The sequence below is a fragment of the Penicillium mononematosum genome (assembly GCF_028829835.1).
Source record: "Penicillium mononematosum strain IBT 11891 chromosome Unknown utg000005l:1.0-9366267.0:1.0-9372171.0, whole genome shotgun sequence".
Lineage (NCBI taxonomy): Eukaryota > Fungi > Ascomycota > Eurotiomycetes > Eurotiales > Aspergillaceae > Penicillium > Penicillium mononematosum.
This window is the reverse complement of record NW_026643275.1, coordinates 6,664,879-6,682,406: the sequence shown is the minus strand read 5'-3', so window position 1 is coordinate 6,682,406 and position 17,528 is coordinate 6,664,879. Positions and strand designations below refer to the sequence as shown.

The 17,528-nt window shown below is 51.1% G+C and overlaps 4 protein-coding genes across 4 annotated transcripts; 3 read left to right on the top strand and 1 right to left on the bottom strand.

Annotated features, from left to right (window-relative positions):
• Window positions 1-135: 135 nt before the first annotated feature.
• On the top strand, window positions 136-8,560 carry N7519_010710 (putative translational activator; the record flags this gene model as incomplete). Its single annotated transcript, XM_057297483.1, has 9 exons — window positions 136-256; window positions 315-3,266; window positions 3,334-6,055; window positions 6,130-7,157; window positions 7,211-7,402; window positions 7,462-7,617; window positions 7,672-7,752; window positions 7,845-7,951; window positions 8,006-8,560. 9 exons carry the CDS (start codon window positions 136-138, stop codon window positions 8,558-8,560), a joined length of 7,914 nt encoding a protein of 2,637 aa, XP_057145365.1.
• An 82-nt stretch (window positions 8,561-8,642) lies between these two features.
• Window positions 8,643-10,098, top strand: N7519_010709 (60S ribosomal protein eL19; the record flags this gene model as incomplete). Its single annotated transcript, XM_057297482.1, has 5 exons — window positions 8,643-8,650; window positions 9,050-9,133; window positions 9,299-9,568; window positions 9,678-9,828; window positions 9,955-10,098. The coding sequence occupies 5 exons, from the start codon at window positions 8,643-8,645 to the stop codon at window positions 10,096-10,098; spliced, it is 657 nt and encodes a 218-aa protein (XP_057145364.1).
• A 1,240-nt stretch (window positions 10,099-11,338) lies between these two features.
• Window positions 11,339-12,613, bottom strand: N7519_010708 (uncharacterized protein; the record flags this gene model as incomplete). The annotated part of the gene is made up of 1 exon (XM_057297481.1): window positions 11,339-12,613. The coding sequence occupies one exon, from the start codon at window positions 12,611-12,613 to the stop codon at window positions 11,339-11,341; it is 1,275 nt and encodes a 424-aa protein (XP_057145363.1).
• A 1,491-nt stretch (window positions 12,614-14,104) lies between these two features.
• N7519_010707 (uncharacterized protein) lies at window positions 14,105-16,180 on the top strand (the record flags this gene model as incomplete). Its single annotated transcript, XM_057297480.1, has 3 exons — window positions 14,105-14,129; window positions 14,333-15,801; window positions 15,890-16,180. The coding sequence occupies 3 exons, from the start codon at window positions 14,105-14,107 to the stop codon at window positions 16,178-16,180; spliced, it is 1,785 nt and encodes a 594-aa protein (XP_057145362.1).
• Window positions 16,181-17,528: the final 1,348 nt, after the last annotated feature.

Here is a 17,528-nt window from a genome sequence, read left to right as displayed (position 1 = left end):
ATGACTGTTTAATGGCGGGATGTAATCCAGCTCCCCACACAAAACTCTTATGACAGCATTCCTAGCCCACTTCACCAACTTCAACACCCTCTGAACCACCCCCTTCTCTCCATTCCCCCGTATTGACCGCCGATCATGGATGGAATTCCATGGGACCAGGTCAAGGCCGGGGATCTGGATGCCTTGCAGGTCGTTCTCTTCTCGAGTTCGACCTCACGCAGGCTCCGGGCCCTGCAAGAACTCCGCGACAAGAATGGTAGCGTGATGATCCACGGCCTCATGGAAAGCAGATTCACTGACCATTTATTCCTTAGGGTCTGAAGTATCACCAGAAACTCGTCACGGTCTACTAGAGTTACTCTTCCGTACCTATCCTGTCTATGTCGATCGATCCTCCCGGCAGGCGGTCCAACAATGCCTCCGCTCTCTCCTCCGCGGCCCCAATGCGACCGAAGAAACAAAATTCCTCACGCAAAAATTGCAAATCGAGGCATCTAGACCAGGTCTGGCTTCTTCGTTTGCATTTGTTCTGTTGGAATGGTGCTGTATTCTGTTGCAGCAGGCTAGCGAGGACCAGAACACACCGTTGCCCACCGTGCTAGACCTGATTGCGGTCGATGCCAAGGCTCTGGAAAATTGTCTTTCCCACAACCCCAAGCCTGCGGTAAAACAGTCAGCCCTCCGAGTAACAAGACGTGCTTTGCGCGCCGTATTCACGTCTGAGGCATGGGGTGCTGATGCAGTGCGGCAGTCTGTCAGCCGACTGACTGCAGACCCTACCGCAGCGAACAAGAATGCGCCTCTTCTCGGTGTCGTATGCGGAGTCTGTGCGCGACTAGCAGACAAAAAGTCAATTCTTGAAGAGTCGAAGAAAGACATTGTGGCTTTCTACATTAAGGAGGTTGTGAGCTCAAAATCTGCTGTGCCCGCACATGTCGCCAATGGCATGTCCGACTTCTTTACTTCCTTCGTGACATACGAAGATGTCGCCACTGAATTGGTACCTCCTATGGAAAAGTCCATATTACGAGCACCAGAGGTGGTTCTCGGCGGCGTGATTCCTCCTCTCTGTGCCTCTTTGCCGGAAGAAATTGATCTCTCGGAATTGGTGCAAACACGCCTTTCCAAGAATCTTTTAACTAGCATGAAGTCAAACAACCCATCAATCCGCCAAGGTGCATCTGACTCTTTTGCATCCTTGCTCTCTCGATGCAGAACCGATTCCTTGGTCTTGAAGATCACGAGTGAAATCGTTGGTCCTCTGAAAACCCAGAAGATCACTACTCCTGAGCATCGCCTGGCTTACGCCCAGGCCATTGGGGCTATTTCACCTTCGGCGGATGTCTCGAAAGAGATTGTTCAAGGGTTCTGCCCTGTCTTTTCACGGGAGTCGAACGAAGCTGCTCTGGAAGAGGAGATCAAATCCTTCAGCAAACACCTTACATACCTTGTTCAATCCAAGCTCAAGGTTAGCGATGATGTTATCAGCACTATCGTCAAGGGTGTATCCGACAAGCGAATTCCATTCCGAAAGATCTGGCAAGCAAATGTAGGAGAAGTCCTATGGAAGTCTGATCTTGAGGATTTGAAGGATCCTGGAATTGAACCACTTGTTACCAAATTCCTCGCTAAAATGAAGGATTTGTTTGGCGAGGTTGCCTCCAACCCGCTTCCTTCGGCGCAAAGTGGTGCTCTATCTTCGGCTTACCTCTTCCTGGCTCTGTTCCACCGGGTTTCCGATGTTCAAGGATCAGCCCGGTCCGCTTGGGAGGAGAACGTAACCCAATCGATGACATTGAGCCCCAAGCCTTCTTTCCTCCTCAACGCCAGGGCTTACTCAAAGTTGAGTTCCAAGGAAGACGTCCAGTGGCTTGTCAGGGCTCTGGCTGCTGTGGCCTCCGGACCCAATTTTGCCAGCTCGGAAGACGCATCCAAGACGGCTTGGGCTCAGACATTTATCTACGCAATTACCGCGCCTGCTATTCCCTCAAATATTCGCGAGAACTCCGCAGAGACTTTATCCCGAGTCTATCAGACGGATGTGGCCTCTTTTGGGCGCATCGTCCTCAATGCACTGTGGGCCTGGATCCTTTCATTCCGGACTGCGGATAAGGAGTCAGCAGCCGTTTCTGCTGGACCAGAGAGCGAACGCCTGCTTCATATGGTCTTGAAAGCTCTCTGCCCAACTAAGGCTGTCATAGAAACCTCCGGCATTTCGTCTTCGGATCTGGAGGTTCTTCTCATTGAAATGTTGATTCTGGGTCGGCCTGAGATGATCCCGAACACCTCTTGGATTGAGTTGTGCTTGAGGACCGGCACAGACCCTGGAGATCTTGTGCGCGCACACGCTTCCAACTGTATTGAGCAGTTGGTTCGCGTAAACACTGACCCTGTGCAATCAGCGGTGCCGAATGTTAACCTCGCTGTCTTTAGTGCTGGGGCTGAATTGGCGTTTGTTGCCCCCGACGCAATGATCCCGCGTTTGGTCGATCAGATTAAATACGATTTGGACGGCACTCGCCTATCCAAGTTCACCGCCACTGACGCCGCCATTTCACGCACCCCCGAAGGAACCGCATTCATCGATGTGCTCAGCAGCAAGTCGAAGCAGCCTGCCTTTGATAAAAACACTAAGGACTATGATACCCTGAAGTGGGAAGAAGAGCTCCGTGCGCAATTAGCCGAAAAGAAGGGCCAAAGCCAAAAGAAGCTGACGCCCGAGGAAAATTCCAAGGTCAAGGCCCAGCTTGCCAAGGAGGCCAAGATCCGTCAAGATGTTTTGGAAGAAGTTAAGCGGATCGAACGAGGAGCGGGCCTTATTCGCGGCCTCGCAACTGGTCCCGCCAATGACGTAGAAGGGTGGATCAATGCTGCCGTCAGTTCTTTGCTATCGCTTGCTCAGGCTGGTGCTGGTCTATTTGTAGGTGATGTTGTCTCCCGGGCGTTCATCACTTGCGCCGACGAGGTGTCAACCCGCCTCGGCCCTCTGCGTCCATTCGTCGGTATTGCAACACTGCGAGCTATCGGCAACACTAACCTCCCCTCCGATATGGAATTGGAGCCCCTCGGAGAGCTCGTGACAAGAATTCTCTACCGATTGCGCTTCGCTTCTGAGCAGCGTCCCTTTGATGCCACATCTCTCGCCTACGTCCTTCCACTTGTCTCTCTGGTTTTGACCAAGAACGGGATCGAAGAAGCGAAGGGAGAAGAAGAAGGCACTCAGGTTCTCCTTGCTCTTGAGTTCCTGTCGTTCCACTCTAGTTCTTGTGAGTCCTCCCGTCCCTTGAACCTTGATAATTTAGTACCAAGCCAACTGCTAACACCGTCACATAGTCACCGACACCCGTCTTCCTCGCGTCGAGGTTCTGAGTCAGCTTCTATCCGCCATGCAGAAATACACCCAGCACTATAAGCTGGTCAAGGATACCTTATTCGACTTCTGCCGATGCATCTCGCCGAGCATCAACAGCGAAGAGCTGGATACACTTCTGCAGGGTACCGTAGTCGCCGATGCCTCTGTCCGAACAACCGTGCTTCAGGTCATTGAGGCTGAGATCGATTTGACTGACCTCGATTTCTCGGAGCACATCTGGCTTGGCTGCCATGACATAGTGGAGGAGAATGCTGAGATTGCAGACACGATCTGGGAAGACAATGCGCTGGAGGTGGATGACACCTCGTTTAGCAAGATCATGAAATACTTGGACTCCAAGGACTACCAGCTCAGAGGTGCTGCCGCTCGTGCTTTGGCGCATGCTATTGAGTTTGATAAGAGCAAGTTTGCAGGCATTCTGTCGGAACTGCAATCCAAATATGTGGAAGAAATCAAACCTAAGGCACCCGAAAAGGACGCCTACGGAATGCCCAAGAAAGTAGACAATGCAGACCACTGGGAGGCTCGCAGTGGTATCGCGCTGGCTTTCAACGCCATGACGAACGGATTCGATGGTGACGAGAGTGTCTCCTTTTTGCGGTTCCTGATTGAGAAGGGTCCCTTGCTCGATGGAAACTCCCGGGTCCGTGGCCAGATGACAGAGAGTGGTAAATCCGTTATCATTTTGCGAGGAGAGTCAAAGGTTGAGGAGATGATGAATTTGCTCCAGACAACCTTGGAGACCTCGGATAAAGACACAAAAACCTCTGACCTGCTGAACGAGGCTGTCATCGTGTTATATGGATCTGTGGCCACACATCTCAAGGCGGATGATCCTCGCTTGCAAACTGTTATCAGTGAACTGCTCGTGGCCCTCGATACCCCTTCGGAGTCTGTGCAGCACGCTGTGTCCGAGTGTCTGCCACCGCTGATCAGATCGTCTGGTTCAAAGACTGCAGAGTATGTGGAAAACCTACTTCACCGGCTTTTCAATGCCCCTGACTATCCTCGCCAACGCGGTGCTGCTTACGGTCTTGCTGCCGTCGTGTGTGGCAGGGGTGTCGCGACCCTGCGGGAGTACCGAATCATGAGCCAGCTCAAGGAGGCCGCCGAGAACAAAAAAGAAAAGGATCACCGCCGGGGCGCTTTGTTAGCTTATGAGCTTTTCGCCCTAGTTCTGGGGCGAACCTTTGAGCCCTATGTCATCCATCTCGTACCCCAGCTTCTGGCAGGATTTGGTGACACCAGCATCAGCGTCCGCGAGACTTGCCTGGAGGCTTCAAGGGCTTGCTTCCAGAATCTCAGCTCTTACGGTGTCAAAGAGATTCTCCCAACCCTGCTCGACGGCTTGGATGATACGCAATGGCGTAGTCAAAAGGGTGCTTGCGATCTGCTTGGAGCCATGGCCTACCTGGACCCGCAGCAGCTTGCAGCCAGTTTGCCTGACATCATTCCACCTTTGACGGTTGTGCTCAATGATACCCACAAGGAAGTCCGTAGCGCAGCAAACCGCAGTCTTCAGCGCTTCGGCGAGGTTATCAGCAACCCCGAAGTGAAGAGCTTGGTTGGCGTGCTTCTGAAGGCCTTGAGTGATCCAACGAAGCATACAGATGAGGCGCTGGATTCCTTGATCAAGGTTTCTTTTGCGCACTACCTCGATGCCCCCTCCCTGGCCCTTGTTGTGCGCATTCTCGAGCGTGGTCTTGGTGATCGGTCTAACACCAAGCGGAAGTCGGCACAGATCATTGGCAGCTTGGCCCATCTCACAGAGCGCAAGGATCTTATTTCGCACTTGCCTATTATTGTGGCTGGCCTCAACTTGGCCATTGTTGATCCAGTCCCCACAACCCGTGCAACCGCCTCCAAGGCCCTTGGTTCACTCATCGAGAAACTCGGAGAGGACGCTCTGCCAGACCTCATTCCCAACCTTATGGCTACTCTCAAGTCCGATACGGGTGCTGGTGACAGACTTGGATCTGCTCAAGCTCTTTCGGAGGTCCTTGCAGGCCTTGGTACGACCAGACTCGAGGAGACACTGCCAACCATTCTCCATAACGTTTCCAGTGCCAAGCCTTCTGTGCGTGAAGGCTTCATGACCCTCTTCATCTTCTTGCCTGCTTGCTTCGGTAACAGCTTCGCCAACTACCTCAGCAAGATCATCCCCCCCATCCTTGCTGGTCTGGCTGATGATATTGAGGCTATTCGCGAGACCGCTCTCCGGGCCGGTCGTCTGCTTGTCAAGAACTTCGCCCACAAGGCCATTGATCTCTTGCTTCCCGAGCTGGAGCGTGGTCTTGCGGACGATAGCTACCGCATCCGTTTGAGTTCCGTCGAGCTTGTCGGCGATCTCCTCTTCAGTCTTACTGGTATCTCCGGCAAGCAGGAGGGAGATGAAGAGGAGGAGGAAGCCACTCAGGCTGGCCAATCCTTGTTGGAGGTTCTCGGAGCCGAGCGCAGGGACAAGGTTCTATCGGCTCTGTACATCTGTCGCTGCGATACCTCAGGCCAGGTCAAAAGTGCAGCCTTGGGTGTCTGGAAGGCGCTTGTCGCCTCCCCGAGAACGCTCAAGGACATGGTTCCCACGCTGTCTCAGCTCATTATTCGCCGCCTCGGATCCAGCAACATGGAGCAGAAGGTCATTGCCAGCAACGCCCTGGGAGACCTTATCAAGAAGGCTGGAGAGTCTGTGCTCAGCACTTTGCTGCCCTTACTTCAAGATGGCCTTCAGGCTTCGCCTGACGTGGAGGTGAAGCAAGGTATCTGTATTGCTCTCCGCGAGCTTATCAATGCCGCTTCCCCGATGCGCTGGAGGACTATGAGGATATTCTCATTTCCACCGTGCGCGTTGCTCTGGTCGACAACGACGATGATGTGCGGGAAGCTGCTGCTGAGGCCTTCGATTCACTGCAGCAGATCATGGGCAAGCGAGTCGTGGACCAGGTCCTGCCTTACCTTCTTCACTTGTTGAGAAACGACGAGGATGCCGAGCAAGCGTTGTCGGCTCTGTTGACGCTTCTCACAGAGCAGACTCGTGCCAATATTATCCTTCCCAACCTCATTCCCACGTTGCTCACGCCGCCAATTACTGCTTTCAATGCCCGAGCCCTGGCATCTCTTGCCGAAGTTGCTGGCTCTGCCATGACACGGAGACTGCCAACTATCCTCAACTCCCTTATGGACGGCATCATCGAGACTACCGACGAGGAGCTTCGAACAGAGCTCAGCACTGCCTTCGACACCGTGCTGGTGTCTGTGGACGAGTACGATGGCCTGAGCGCCGCCATGAATGTGATGATCACTCTTGTCAAGCACGACGATCATCATCGTCGCGCTGCTGCGGCGCTCCATTTGACCAAGTTCTTCGCGGAAGCCGAGCTCGACTTCTCGAGGTACTACCAAGACTTGATCCGCGCATTGCTGATTTCGTTCGACGACCCTGACAAGGATGTCGTCAAGTCGGCATGGACTGCCCTCACTGGTCTCATGTCTCACATGCGCAAAGAAGAGATGGAGAGCTTGGCTATTCCCACCCGCCAGATTCTGCGACAGGTGGGTGTGGCTGGCGCGGACCTGCCCGGCTTCAGTCTGCCCAAGGGCATTATGGCTATCCTACCGATCTTCTTGCAAGGTCTTCTCAACGGTACCACCGATCAGCGTACCCAGTCGGCTCTTGCAATGTCGGATATCATTGACCGGACTCGTGCCGAGTCATTGAAGCCTTTCGTGACTCAGATCACCGGTCCGCTCATTCGTGTTGTGTCAGAACGTTCGGTCGATATCAAGTGTAAGTCATGCAAAGCCTTTATGTGGTATCTGCTTACTGATTTATTTTGACAGGCGCTATCTTCTATACTCTTAACAAGCTGCTGGAGAAGATCCCGTTGGCTGTCAAGCCGTTCTTGCCTCAGCTCCAGCGTACATTCGCCCGTGGTCTGGCCGACACCACGAGCGAGACTCTGCGCAACCGGGCTGCCAAGGGTCTTGGTATCTTGATTACGCTGACCCCCAGAGTTGATCCTCTCATTGCTGGTAAGTCTCGGCAAGTTCCACATATGGGATGTAGCTCATCACTAACTTCTTTTCTTCAGAACTTATTGCTGGATCGAAGACCACCGACATTGGCGTGAAGGACGCCATGATGAAGGCTCTCCAGGAGGTCGTTGGTAAGGCTGGTGCTAACATGAGCGAGGCATCCCGGCAAGCGATCCTTGGTCTGATTGATGATGACGCTAGCGACCAGACCGGTAAGATCGTTATTAACGATTCTTGTACTTCGCCACTCTCTAACATGCTCGCAGATTCCATTGCCATTACCAACGCTCGCCTGCTCGGTGCTCTCGTGAAGGTCCTCCTGCCGCAGGCTCGGTTCCTCTTATCAAGTATGCATAGTCGTTCTCATGGTTTGATTTTGCTGGATGCTAATATATTCTTCGTAGGAACCGTATCCTTACTGGCTCCCTTTCTCATGCAGCGGTTCTCGGGCTCAATGCACTTTTGGCTGAATGCCCTGAGGTCTTGACGGAACACTTCTCTGTGGAGCTGCCCACCGTCATCTGCCAAGGTCTTGCAAACCAGGATGTAAGTCGATTTTATAAACCACCCATTATTGCTCGAAGCTAACTCAAAAAACAGCCCTTCGTCTCCGACAACAGCGCTCTTGCTGCAGGCAAATACCTCTTGTCCAATGATGGCGACCATGCTTTCGAGTCAAGCAAGGTCATCTTCGAAGCCTTGGCATCTGCCATCCAGGTCGGCAACCCGGTCGACACCCGGCGGTTGAGCTTGGTGGTCATCCGGACTGTCAGCCGTCTTCACCCTGAGCTGGCCCGTCCTCATCTGGCTCTGCTCGCACCTCCCATCTTCGCTGGTGTCCGTGATCTGGTGATTCCCGTCAAGCTGGCCGCGGAGGCAGCATTCTTGTCCATCTTCTCGGTGGTCGAGTCTGACAGTGAGGTGTTTGACAAGTACATGGCCGGTCCGGGTGCATCTCTCCCACCAGGCCCTAAGCGCAGCATGTCTGACTACTTCAAGCGCATTGCTGTTCGTTTGGCTAACCAGGCACGTGAGCGTCGGGAGGCTGAAGGTGGTGAAGGTGGCTTGGGACTGTCGAATGATGAGCTAGATGATGAGAAGGAATTGTGGAGCATTGGCAAGGTTGATCTTGGAGAGGCCTTCGGCGATGAGTGATGATCTGTTTGCGCATCCAAGGAGCATCTAGATGTTTATAGATATACCCTTGGGTTTTGTTTGTCTTAGTCGTACAAAAGTTATGCATATGTATGTTTCTGTATATTTTATATTGGCTCGTTCTTTCATCTAATAGACTGCTTTATACTGCAGATCACTCTATCCTAAACGGGAAGTATAAGATCATGTGACACTGCTTGTCTTTGGTGTCACGTGATAGTGATAGTCTTTGCCATCCACAACGAATGCCATGGCCAACAGCGAAAGAGAAAAGGAAAATTAAAAACCAAATTTCAATACATTTATTCTCCCAATATCTTTATTCCAACTATTCCCCGTGTAAGTAACTATTGGCTTTCCCCGGACTGCAAGATCTTCAAGTTCCAATTTCCATATTCGGACTAGCGCTAGGGCATACACCCTGGAGCACTCCCCCCGTTGTGGAAGGAGCACTCGCTTAGCCCTCGGCTGACCTAATCTGGCCCGCAGTGCCCTCTCAAACTCTCACCGTCGGGATTTCTCAGTGCCACGAACATCATCCGCCAACGACCGTCGATACGCCGACATCAAGATGTGAGTTCTATCTCCAAGCTGTTATTGAACTTCTCGAATGCACTCCCGTGTGCAGTGGAATTCATGCCCAACACCCAACTCGTGGACCCGATATTTTCGTTACAGTGGAGGAACAACTTCGTGATGTGTGTGCTATGATGCTGACCGGGTCTTTCATCACCACAGGGTCAACCTTACCACCCAGAAGCGCCTCGCCGCCTCCGTGGTCGGCTGCGGCAAGCGCAAGATCTGGCTCGACCCCAATGAGATGAGCGAGATCTCCAACGCCAACTCTCGCCAGACCATCCGCAAGCTCGTCAGCGATGGCCTGATCATCCGCAAGCCCGTCACCATGCACTCCCGTGCCAGCGCCCGTGAGCTCAACGAGGCCCGCCGCAACGGCCGTCACCGCGGTCTGGGTAAGCGCAAGGGTACCAAGGATGCCCGTATGCCCAGGTACGCACACCACCTTCGTCTTTCGTCTCCCTCCGGCCTGTCTTGGACTCGCCCGATGGAACTGGAACTGGGACGCAGTTGCTGATGTTGCTTTTTTTTCTCTGTTTAGCCAAGTCCTCTGGATGCGCCGCATGCGTGTTCTCCGTCGTCTCCTCGTCCGCTACCGTGCCGCCGGCAAGATCGACAAGCACCTCTACCACGAGCTCTACCACCTGAGCAAGGGTAACACCTTCAAGCACAAGCGTGCCCTCGTTGAGCACGTAAGTTACAACCCGGATCAACCCCACGGATGACGATCGAATATGGAACATGAATTCTATGAGTCCCATGAAACACGCAACACAGGACACACCCAGGCTGACTTGTTATCTTTTTCACCGCTACAGATCCAGAAGGCTAAGGCTGAGCGTGCACGCGACCGTGTCCTCAAGGAGGAGATGGATGCTAAGCGTGCCAAGAACAAGGCTCTCCGTGAGCGCCGGTTGGAGCGCAAGGAGGCCAAGCGCGATGCTCTGATCAACGAAGAGTAAATCTGATACAAAAATTCAATTACCCTTCCGTTGTTTGACGCTTTTCTTGCAATTCGGCGGTCCGGAGGTTGGAAACGGTTAACTTCTGGGTTGGATTCGGGATTCTAGGCTGTTCCCGGTATCGAACTCAGGTCGGCCTTCGGCGTCTTCCTATTAGTCTAGATTCTGTTACGACTTTCTCTCCTTCCCTTTGTTTTCTCTGATAGCATGGGGTTCGTGGCCTTATTGGATCTTTTCGGAAAATATGGGGTATGGGAAATAGGAAGATGCGATGATGATGTGATACTCAAGCTATTCTTGTTAAAATGTAACGAGAAAGCAAAAGGAAATCTTTTTTTTACTTCAAAAGGCAAAGCAAAAACCGCATCTTTGTTCCCGTTCCATATCTACTACGGTATTGGTATAACCCTGATATATGCGGAGAAGCAGATCGTGTCTTCCATCTATAAGCCAGTGGATACCATTCACTGGAGGGTCTTGCTCGTATGTCGTATATTCCCTATGCTATGTGTTAGTGATACCAGATGTTCTTGTGGCCGCCCAGACCTGGAGTATCATGTCTATTTCATGTCTTATGCGGGCTTATCTCGATGATGCCCATGATACTCCTTGGCAACTGCCCGGACCGAAGACCTCCAGTGTAATTTATGGGTCTTGCGGTTACGCCACTGCTATTCTGGGGATTTGGATCTAAAACGGCCTATCCACTTCTAGACTGAACAGCCCAACCCACAATATTGACATGGATATGAGAGAAAGGAGGTTTGGCTTTCTTAGTCTTTTTCAAAATATATACATATGTAGATATTTAAATCAAAAATCTACATATGTAACCATATTTGCGTCGAAATATGATTTACCGCTGAATATATATCTGCATAGCAAAATCCCACAAATCACCGACTATAAAAATCTATAATTAACAGCAAAACACCAGCGTGGAATAAAAGCACGGTGGAAATATGTAATTTAAATTGTACATATTCATATAACTCCAGTGGACAGAACAGGCCTTCAACACCGAACTCGAGATAAGGTATAAAGTACAGGCCAGAGGGGATGCCAGCAAGTAAGCAAATACAAATAGAAATATAGAAGAAAAAGGAAACAGAAACAGAATTCGTAAGATCTTGTCGTCATAAACCAGCGTAAAACAAAAAGAATCCAAGTGTAGAAGTGTAAACCTATGACATATCCCGGAAGCAAAACCCAACACAAAAAAGGAAGCAGATTTCGCCATCTAAAACTTGACACCCCACGTAGACGAGATCGAAGGAACAGAAGACCGGTGGTGAGCACTCGGCGGAGGTTCAAGATCAAGATCGAAGGGGTCACTGCGCATGCTATCACGCATCACAGGCGTATCCGAGTACCCATTTGGTACAGCGAGGGCATTCGCGCCTTCGCGCTCGCAGTCCCAGTACCCCTGTGCACCCATCCCAGCGCCCAGGGAAGAAGTGGAGTAGAGCGAGGCCGAGCGAGATGGGGCTGGGATGTCGATGACTGCAGACGGCGGGTCCGCGAAGGGGTCTTGCGCTCTTGTGTCGCCGCACAGATACATGCTGTCCAGAGATAGGTCTGGGTTTGAAGGCTGCTGTTGCAGTGGGATGAATGGGAGGATGGGGGATCGAAGGCTGATGTTGCCTGGGATCGAAGGGTAGGAGTGGTGGCGGTGGTGGCTGATTGATGAGCTCGTTGAATCGCCTCGTATTAGTTTCTGTCTGATACCTTGACGCTCCGCTGCTATTTTTCGTCGTCGACGTCGCATATACAGTGCGCAGGCTAGCAGGGCGAAGATCGTGATTGCTGATCCTCCGATTATGCTTCCAACTATCGTTCCGATCTTGGAGGATGTGGGGCTTGAATTGTCGGCTTGGGATGGTTCCGAAGAGCTTTCGCTTGTGATGGTTCCGATGGATGGTGAGATTGTAGGTGTTCCTGTTGCTGCGATGCTCGAGCTGGCTGGGGTACTGATGGAACTCATGGGGCTCACAGAGCTAGTGGCTGTCTCCGGCAAGACAGGCAGTGATGATGAAAGAGGTATACTCGCGCTAGTTAATGGAATTAATGGAATTGGTAGAGTCCATATGCTACTAGGAGCATTAGAATACCAGGAGCGATCAGACGATTTCGCAGTTGCCGAAATAGGTAAGTCCCCCATTTGGCTTGATAGAACTGAAGTTGTTGGGATCACAGGCGACATTGGGGACTCGGAGATAACTGTTGGTGTAGAGCTGGAAGTCGATATTATGGTTTCCTGCTCAGTTGTCGACAGCTTAGTCGTCTGAGTCAAGGTCACCTGGGTCGGGTTCAGCGTTGACGATGAGAAGTTAAGCACAGTGGTTGTGGTACTGGAATCAGGTCCGGAGCCAGATATCGTGTAGATCCATGTAGGATAAATAGTCTCCGTTTCAATTGACGTGACTGTCACCGGATTGAATGAGCCTGTGGACCACGTCCCGATGAAGTTGAGCGGCGTAGAGGGAGTATCAATGGCGGAGAAAGTACTCGGCATCTCGCCGCGAGCCCGCAGGGGGCACCAGTCGTTAAAAGACAGATCTGATGATAACTGCCGAGTCCGTATTCGATGAATGGGACATGGGGGCGACGTAAAATGATGGATCCCTTTGTATGAGTGTTGGACAAAGCACAAAGTGACAAAGGAACCCACAAAGCAATAGGCTTATCAAGTTGTGTCTGATGGTTCATCCAAACCCCCTCTGTTTCTTGCTTTGTTGCTTGAAGTCTCGAGACAGCCACGAACATAATCCCGTGGTCAGGCTGGGATTCTATATAGTTCCCGATTCATCTTCATAGGGGCCCAAAAAGTGTATCAAGTCAGATACAAAGAGGTCGGAGGGTTATATAGAGTAATTTTTTTCTTTTCTCCTTTTTTTTTTCTCCCACAGAATCCGACAGGGGTTTTTGTCTTTCGTTAGTCTGGAACCCGGCGCTTCTTCTGTTGGCTGGGTGGAAGCAACTCCTGTGACAGATGAACGGCGCTTAGCCCTCGGTCCAATAAGACTCTCAGGTGGTCCACAAGTGGACGATCATCACCAAAGAATATGGGAATCCCAATAATGTGACACTGCCTAACTTTTCTGCATGCGCACAATCTCGTCGTTATTGTTCCTTAGGTAGGATTTGAGCGGGGAAGTGTATCACGGACGAAACAAGGCGGTTTCAGATTTGGCGAGAGATTCGAGAGATTCCAAGGTTCATTTTTGGACTGATCCAACCTGAGGACTCCCTGAAGTTTCACGTTTTGCCTATTTCAGTTGCTGGTGTCTTGCAGGTCTTGCAGATTTGCAGATTTGCAGGTCTTAGCAGTTGGGAGTACTGTATCTTCAGGAATCGTATATGTTGTACCTCTTTTGGAGTCATGTGACTATATTCAGCTGGATATATCAGGAGATGTCGACATTTATATAACCAAGTAGCATTGATGGATGATATAAGAGAATAGAACAAAAAAGGGGAAGACAGTACAGTACATATGTACTAGAACAAAGTACGGAGTATGTACATGTATGGAGGAGTGTAAGGGCAGCTCTACTCGGCAACAAGAACATTCCACCCTCATCTGTTGACGTAACGAATGACCTGAATGTGTTAAATGTGCTGAACATCCTTAATGTCCTGAATGCCCTGACGAATGCAATAGACATTGTAGGTCATAGGTTCATACATGAAAAGGTCATAGGGCAGACGAATACATATCAGAGTCAAAAGTCGGAGACTCTCTCTGTAAGGACAAATGTTTCCGATTCCCCACCTGCACAAAGTCCCCTTCCTTTCATCTTCTTCCATCTCTCTTCCACATCACATAAGGTTGTTGCTTCTCGAATTCCAACTTGTCTGAACTTCTCCTTCTGTTTATTTATTTACCAACCTATCTCGGTCTGCCTTTTCTGCCGTTTCCGCCTTCGCCTTCCGTTCAGTTCCATGTGACCGGACTAGAACTTTACGATAATCGTGCATTTGCATTTGCATTACATCCGTGGAAATGTTTGGCTGGGGTTCTGGGCTGGGTAAGCAATTTCCCTTTTGCTACCCCTCGATGTTTTCTCCCCCCTCCCCGCTATACCCACCCCTTGTACCAAGTGGCAAGTTGAAATGTCAACAAGTTAACCTGCGCCACGTTGGATTGGAGCCCCTGACTGTGGCTTAAAGTTCTATACCTTAGATCTGTTGTCCAGATCTGTTGACGAACCACATTACTAGTCTCAGAAAGCTAACACAACTTCGCGGCAGCCTTGCCCTCCGCCACTTCAGAGCCGGAGAAGGAACGCAGACCCCCCCGCTGACCCGACACCTCTTGATTTCCCTGTCTACAACCTGTCAAGTGTCCTCGAAAATGAGTCGGAGTCGAGACTCAAGGAGATGGCCGAGCTGCTGGCCGAGATCAAACGCCCACAGGACATCTGCGCGGAGCGCTTCAAGCCATTGAACCTCAAATTGGAGACAGGCGTCGAAGTCGCCCAAATGATCCCCGAAGACAACTCGCACCCCGTCGCCCCCTTGCCATGGGAAGATACCACCGAACCGACGGAAGACAACCCGCGGCCATTGATGGATAATGGACTCCCGTACCCCTCGAAGGAACGATACGAAGTCCTGGAGAAAGAGCTGGCGTTAGATAATGACGACGCTTTTCGCGAGGTGGCTCGATTGCCGCCACGTGAGGGCCGCAGCCGGGTTCGTATAACACAATCGAGGAAGTTCTGGACAGGATTGGAGCGCATGGCTCAATACTGGGATACTAGCCTAGACCATTACTACGAGCGTCCGGCAACCCCAGATCCAACACCCCCATCTGAGATGGAGCGGACAGAGGATGGCACAATGAAGACGGATGCTGAGGACTCCGAGGCCGGACACTCTCTGACAGACGATGCAATGGACGTGGATAACGCACAGACGGACGCACCTTCGAGCAACGGCATTGTTGGCGAGGAGCAGCGGCCCTCTGTCCCTGTATACACGGGCCGCCGAATTGGCAATGGGGCCGAGATGCCCGATGAACTACGTGACGAGACAATTCGAGCCTTTGTGGAAATGGCCGCATGGCCATTCGGATGCCAGGTCACGGTCCCCACGCTCCAACCACGGTTGACTACCAAGAACCTCCTATTCCCCGTCCGACAAACATTCCAATCCTCACGGTCTCCGCGAGACCGCCAGATTGCGCGGAGCGGCATGCTCGAAGGCCCCGTTCTCATCTCACAGTGTCGACCTGAGACGTCTTTCCGCACGGCGGACAATGTCCCCGGGACCGGGATTGGCGATGTAAGTGATTTATTCCGCGAAGTGGGCGGCATGCTTCTCGCGGCGCAAGAGCGTGCCCGCGAAGGCGCAGTGGAGAAGCGACCCGGGGAAGGCAAATGGTGGACCATGCAGCCTCGCTTTGGTGGTGCGCCCAACGACGGGATCCTGGATGATCTTGTTAACCACGGACACGGGATGTCCCTGCCGGACTCAATGATGGAAGAAAGCACGCCATCTGCCCAGGAGGCAGGAAGCGCTTCCAAACGTCACAAGTTCGAGCATCCATTTGTCACGTCTCTCTCCCGGAGACCGAGTGCTATGCGCCGACTTACTACCAGTGAGAAGTGGAAGATTCTACAGCCTGGACCTAGTCTTTGGGATAAGCGGATGAGCTATTTGCAGATAGGCAAGGTCCAGGAGAGTCCCTTTGACGATGTATGCATACCCTGCCTTTTTTCCCCATTGAGATTGAGTGTGGATGTTACGGCCAGACAGAGCTAACCCCCTTATTTTTCTTTTGCAGATTTACATGATCTCATCTATCAACCACCACGTCTCAATCCTCCACCTTCGCGTCCACAGGCGGTATCTGGATATCCTCACCAATGGTGACAGCACCTTCCCAGCAACCGAAGGCGAGCCGTGGCATGTGCTGAAGCTGCAGAGGACTCGATGGTTCGACCTGCTCGACACCAACGACCGCATAGAAGCGCTGAAGGGTGTGTGGCAACTATTCCACCACCAGCTGAGACAAACACGCCACGAAGGCGACGTCCCAGTCCCGATAGAATTACCTTTAGAGCGTCCATTATAGAGCATGCATGATAGTGTCCGTGGGGACATGCTTTTGACTCTCTGGCCCCCAGTGGCCTTTCTCAAGCGATGCATCTTGTACATACGGCGCAGCAGTCTTCGGTTGTTTTTCTTTTCGCTTGCTGTGTCAATCTCCACTTCGTTCTTTTACCCATACCCATCTTCAATGACAGCAAATTACATTGGCTCTTTACAGATTTGAATATGTTGGCATCTGGTGGGCTATTTATATTGGATACTAGGTGCTCTTTTATCTTCGGCTAGAAGCTGATTAGGTGGAGTGTGTTGTGTTTTGATATACCGCGCAATGGTTCTATAGATAGAGATTTTGATATCTTTCAATGTTATAGGCAACTTGGCTTGGTATATTGCAATACAGCGAGACCTTGACCTGGATGACTTGAATTTGTTGAACTGGTCGGTTGAGAGAATCCAATCGCATCACGAACCATCTATATATGATTTCGAAATATCTAGTTCAGGGACCTTCTGCCCATTCGGTAAACCCCTCGTTCTCTACTGTGGTAACTTATATCCATTCCATTTCCAGGCACATAGTCCAATCCACCTCGTCCCAATCCAGGTACTTTTGTCAAAGTGAGACCTCTCAATCCCCATTCTATACGAAACCACCAATTCCCCATACCACCATCTTTTAATGAAACAACCAAACTAAAGCGCCGGGCATATTCGGCGCCAAACCCCATGACCTCCATAATCCCGATCATCGAATCTCGCCACACGCCAAAAACGAAACAGGAAAAGTGAGAGGGATCCAGACCAGGCAAAAACCGACCCAAATGTGATATATCAACATGATAGTCCGTCTAAATCCTGCTTCGGTCTGCGTATGGCGGAGATGCGGGAGTGGAGACTCAGTTGGCCAAGGGGCGCTGAGGCCTTTTCTGGTGACATTTCCCGATTCTTTTTCTTGTATACTCCGTACAGAGTAGGATATATATGTAGTATACGATAATAAACAATTTATATATGTACATGGATAAAATGTCTGCAAACTCTTCTATGTATCCATCGGGAAAAATGGGAGATATGTTCCCGGGACCTTCTCGGCTGTCTAAGCGGGTACAAGGGTATATTTGCAATACGGACTAATTTCTGAACTCCATAGAGTATGTATTCCGTATGTTGTACTAGAAAGACGAAGTACTTTCAATGTACAAATTGTACACACACGTTCCCTATGCAGAGTCCGTGACAGCTCCGACTTTCCCCTCCCGTAACTTTCCAGGTTACGGGGTTCGCTTATTGTGGGGATAACATTGAAGGCTATACGGAATATAATATACATATATGTACTCCGTGCATGGCTGTGAGCTAGTGATATCTGG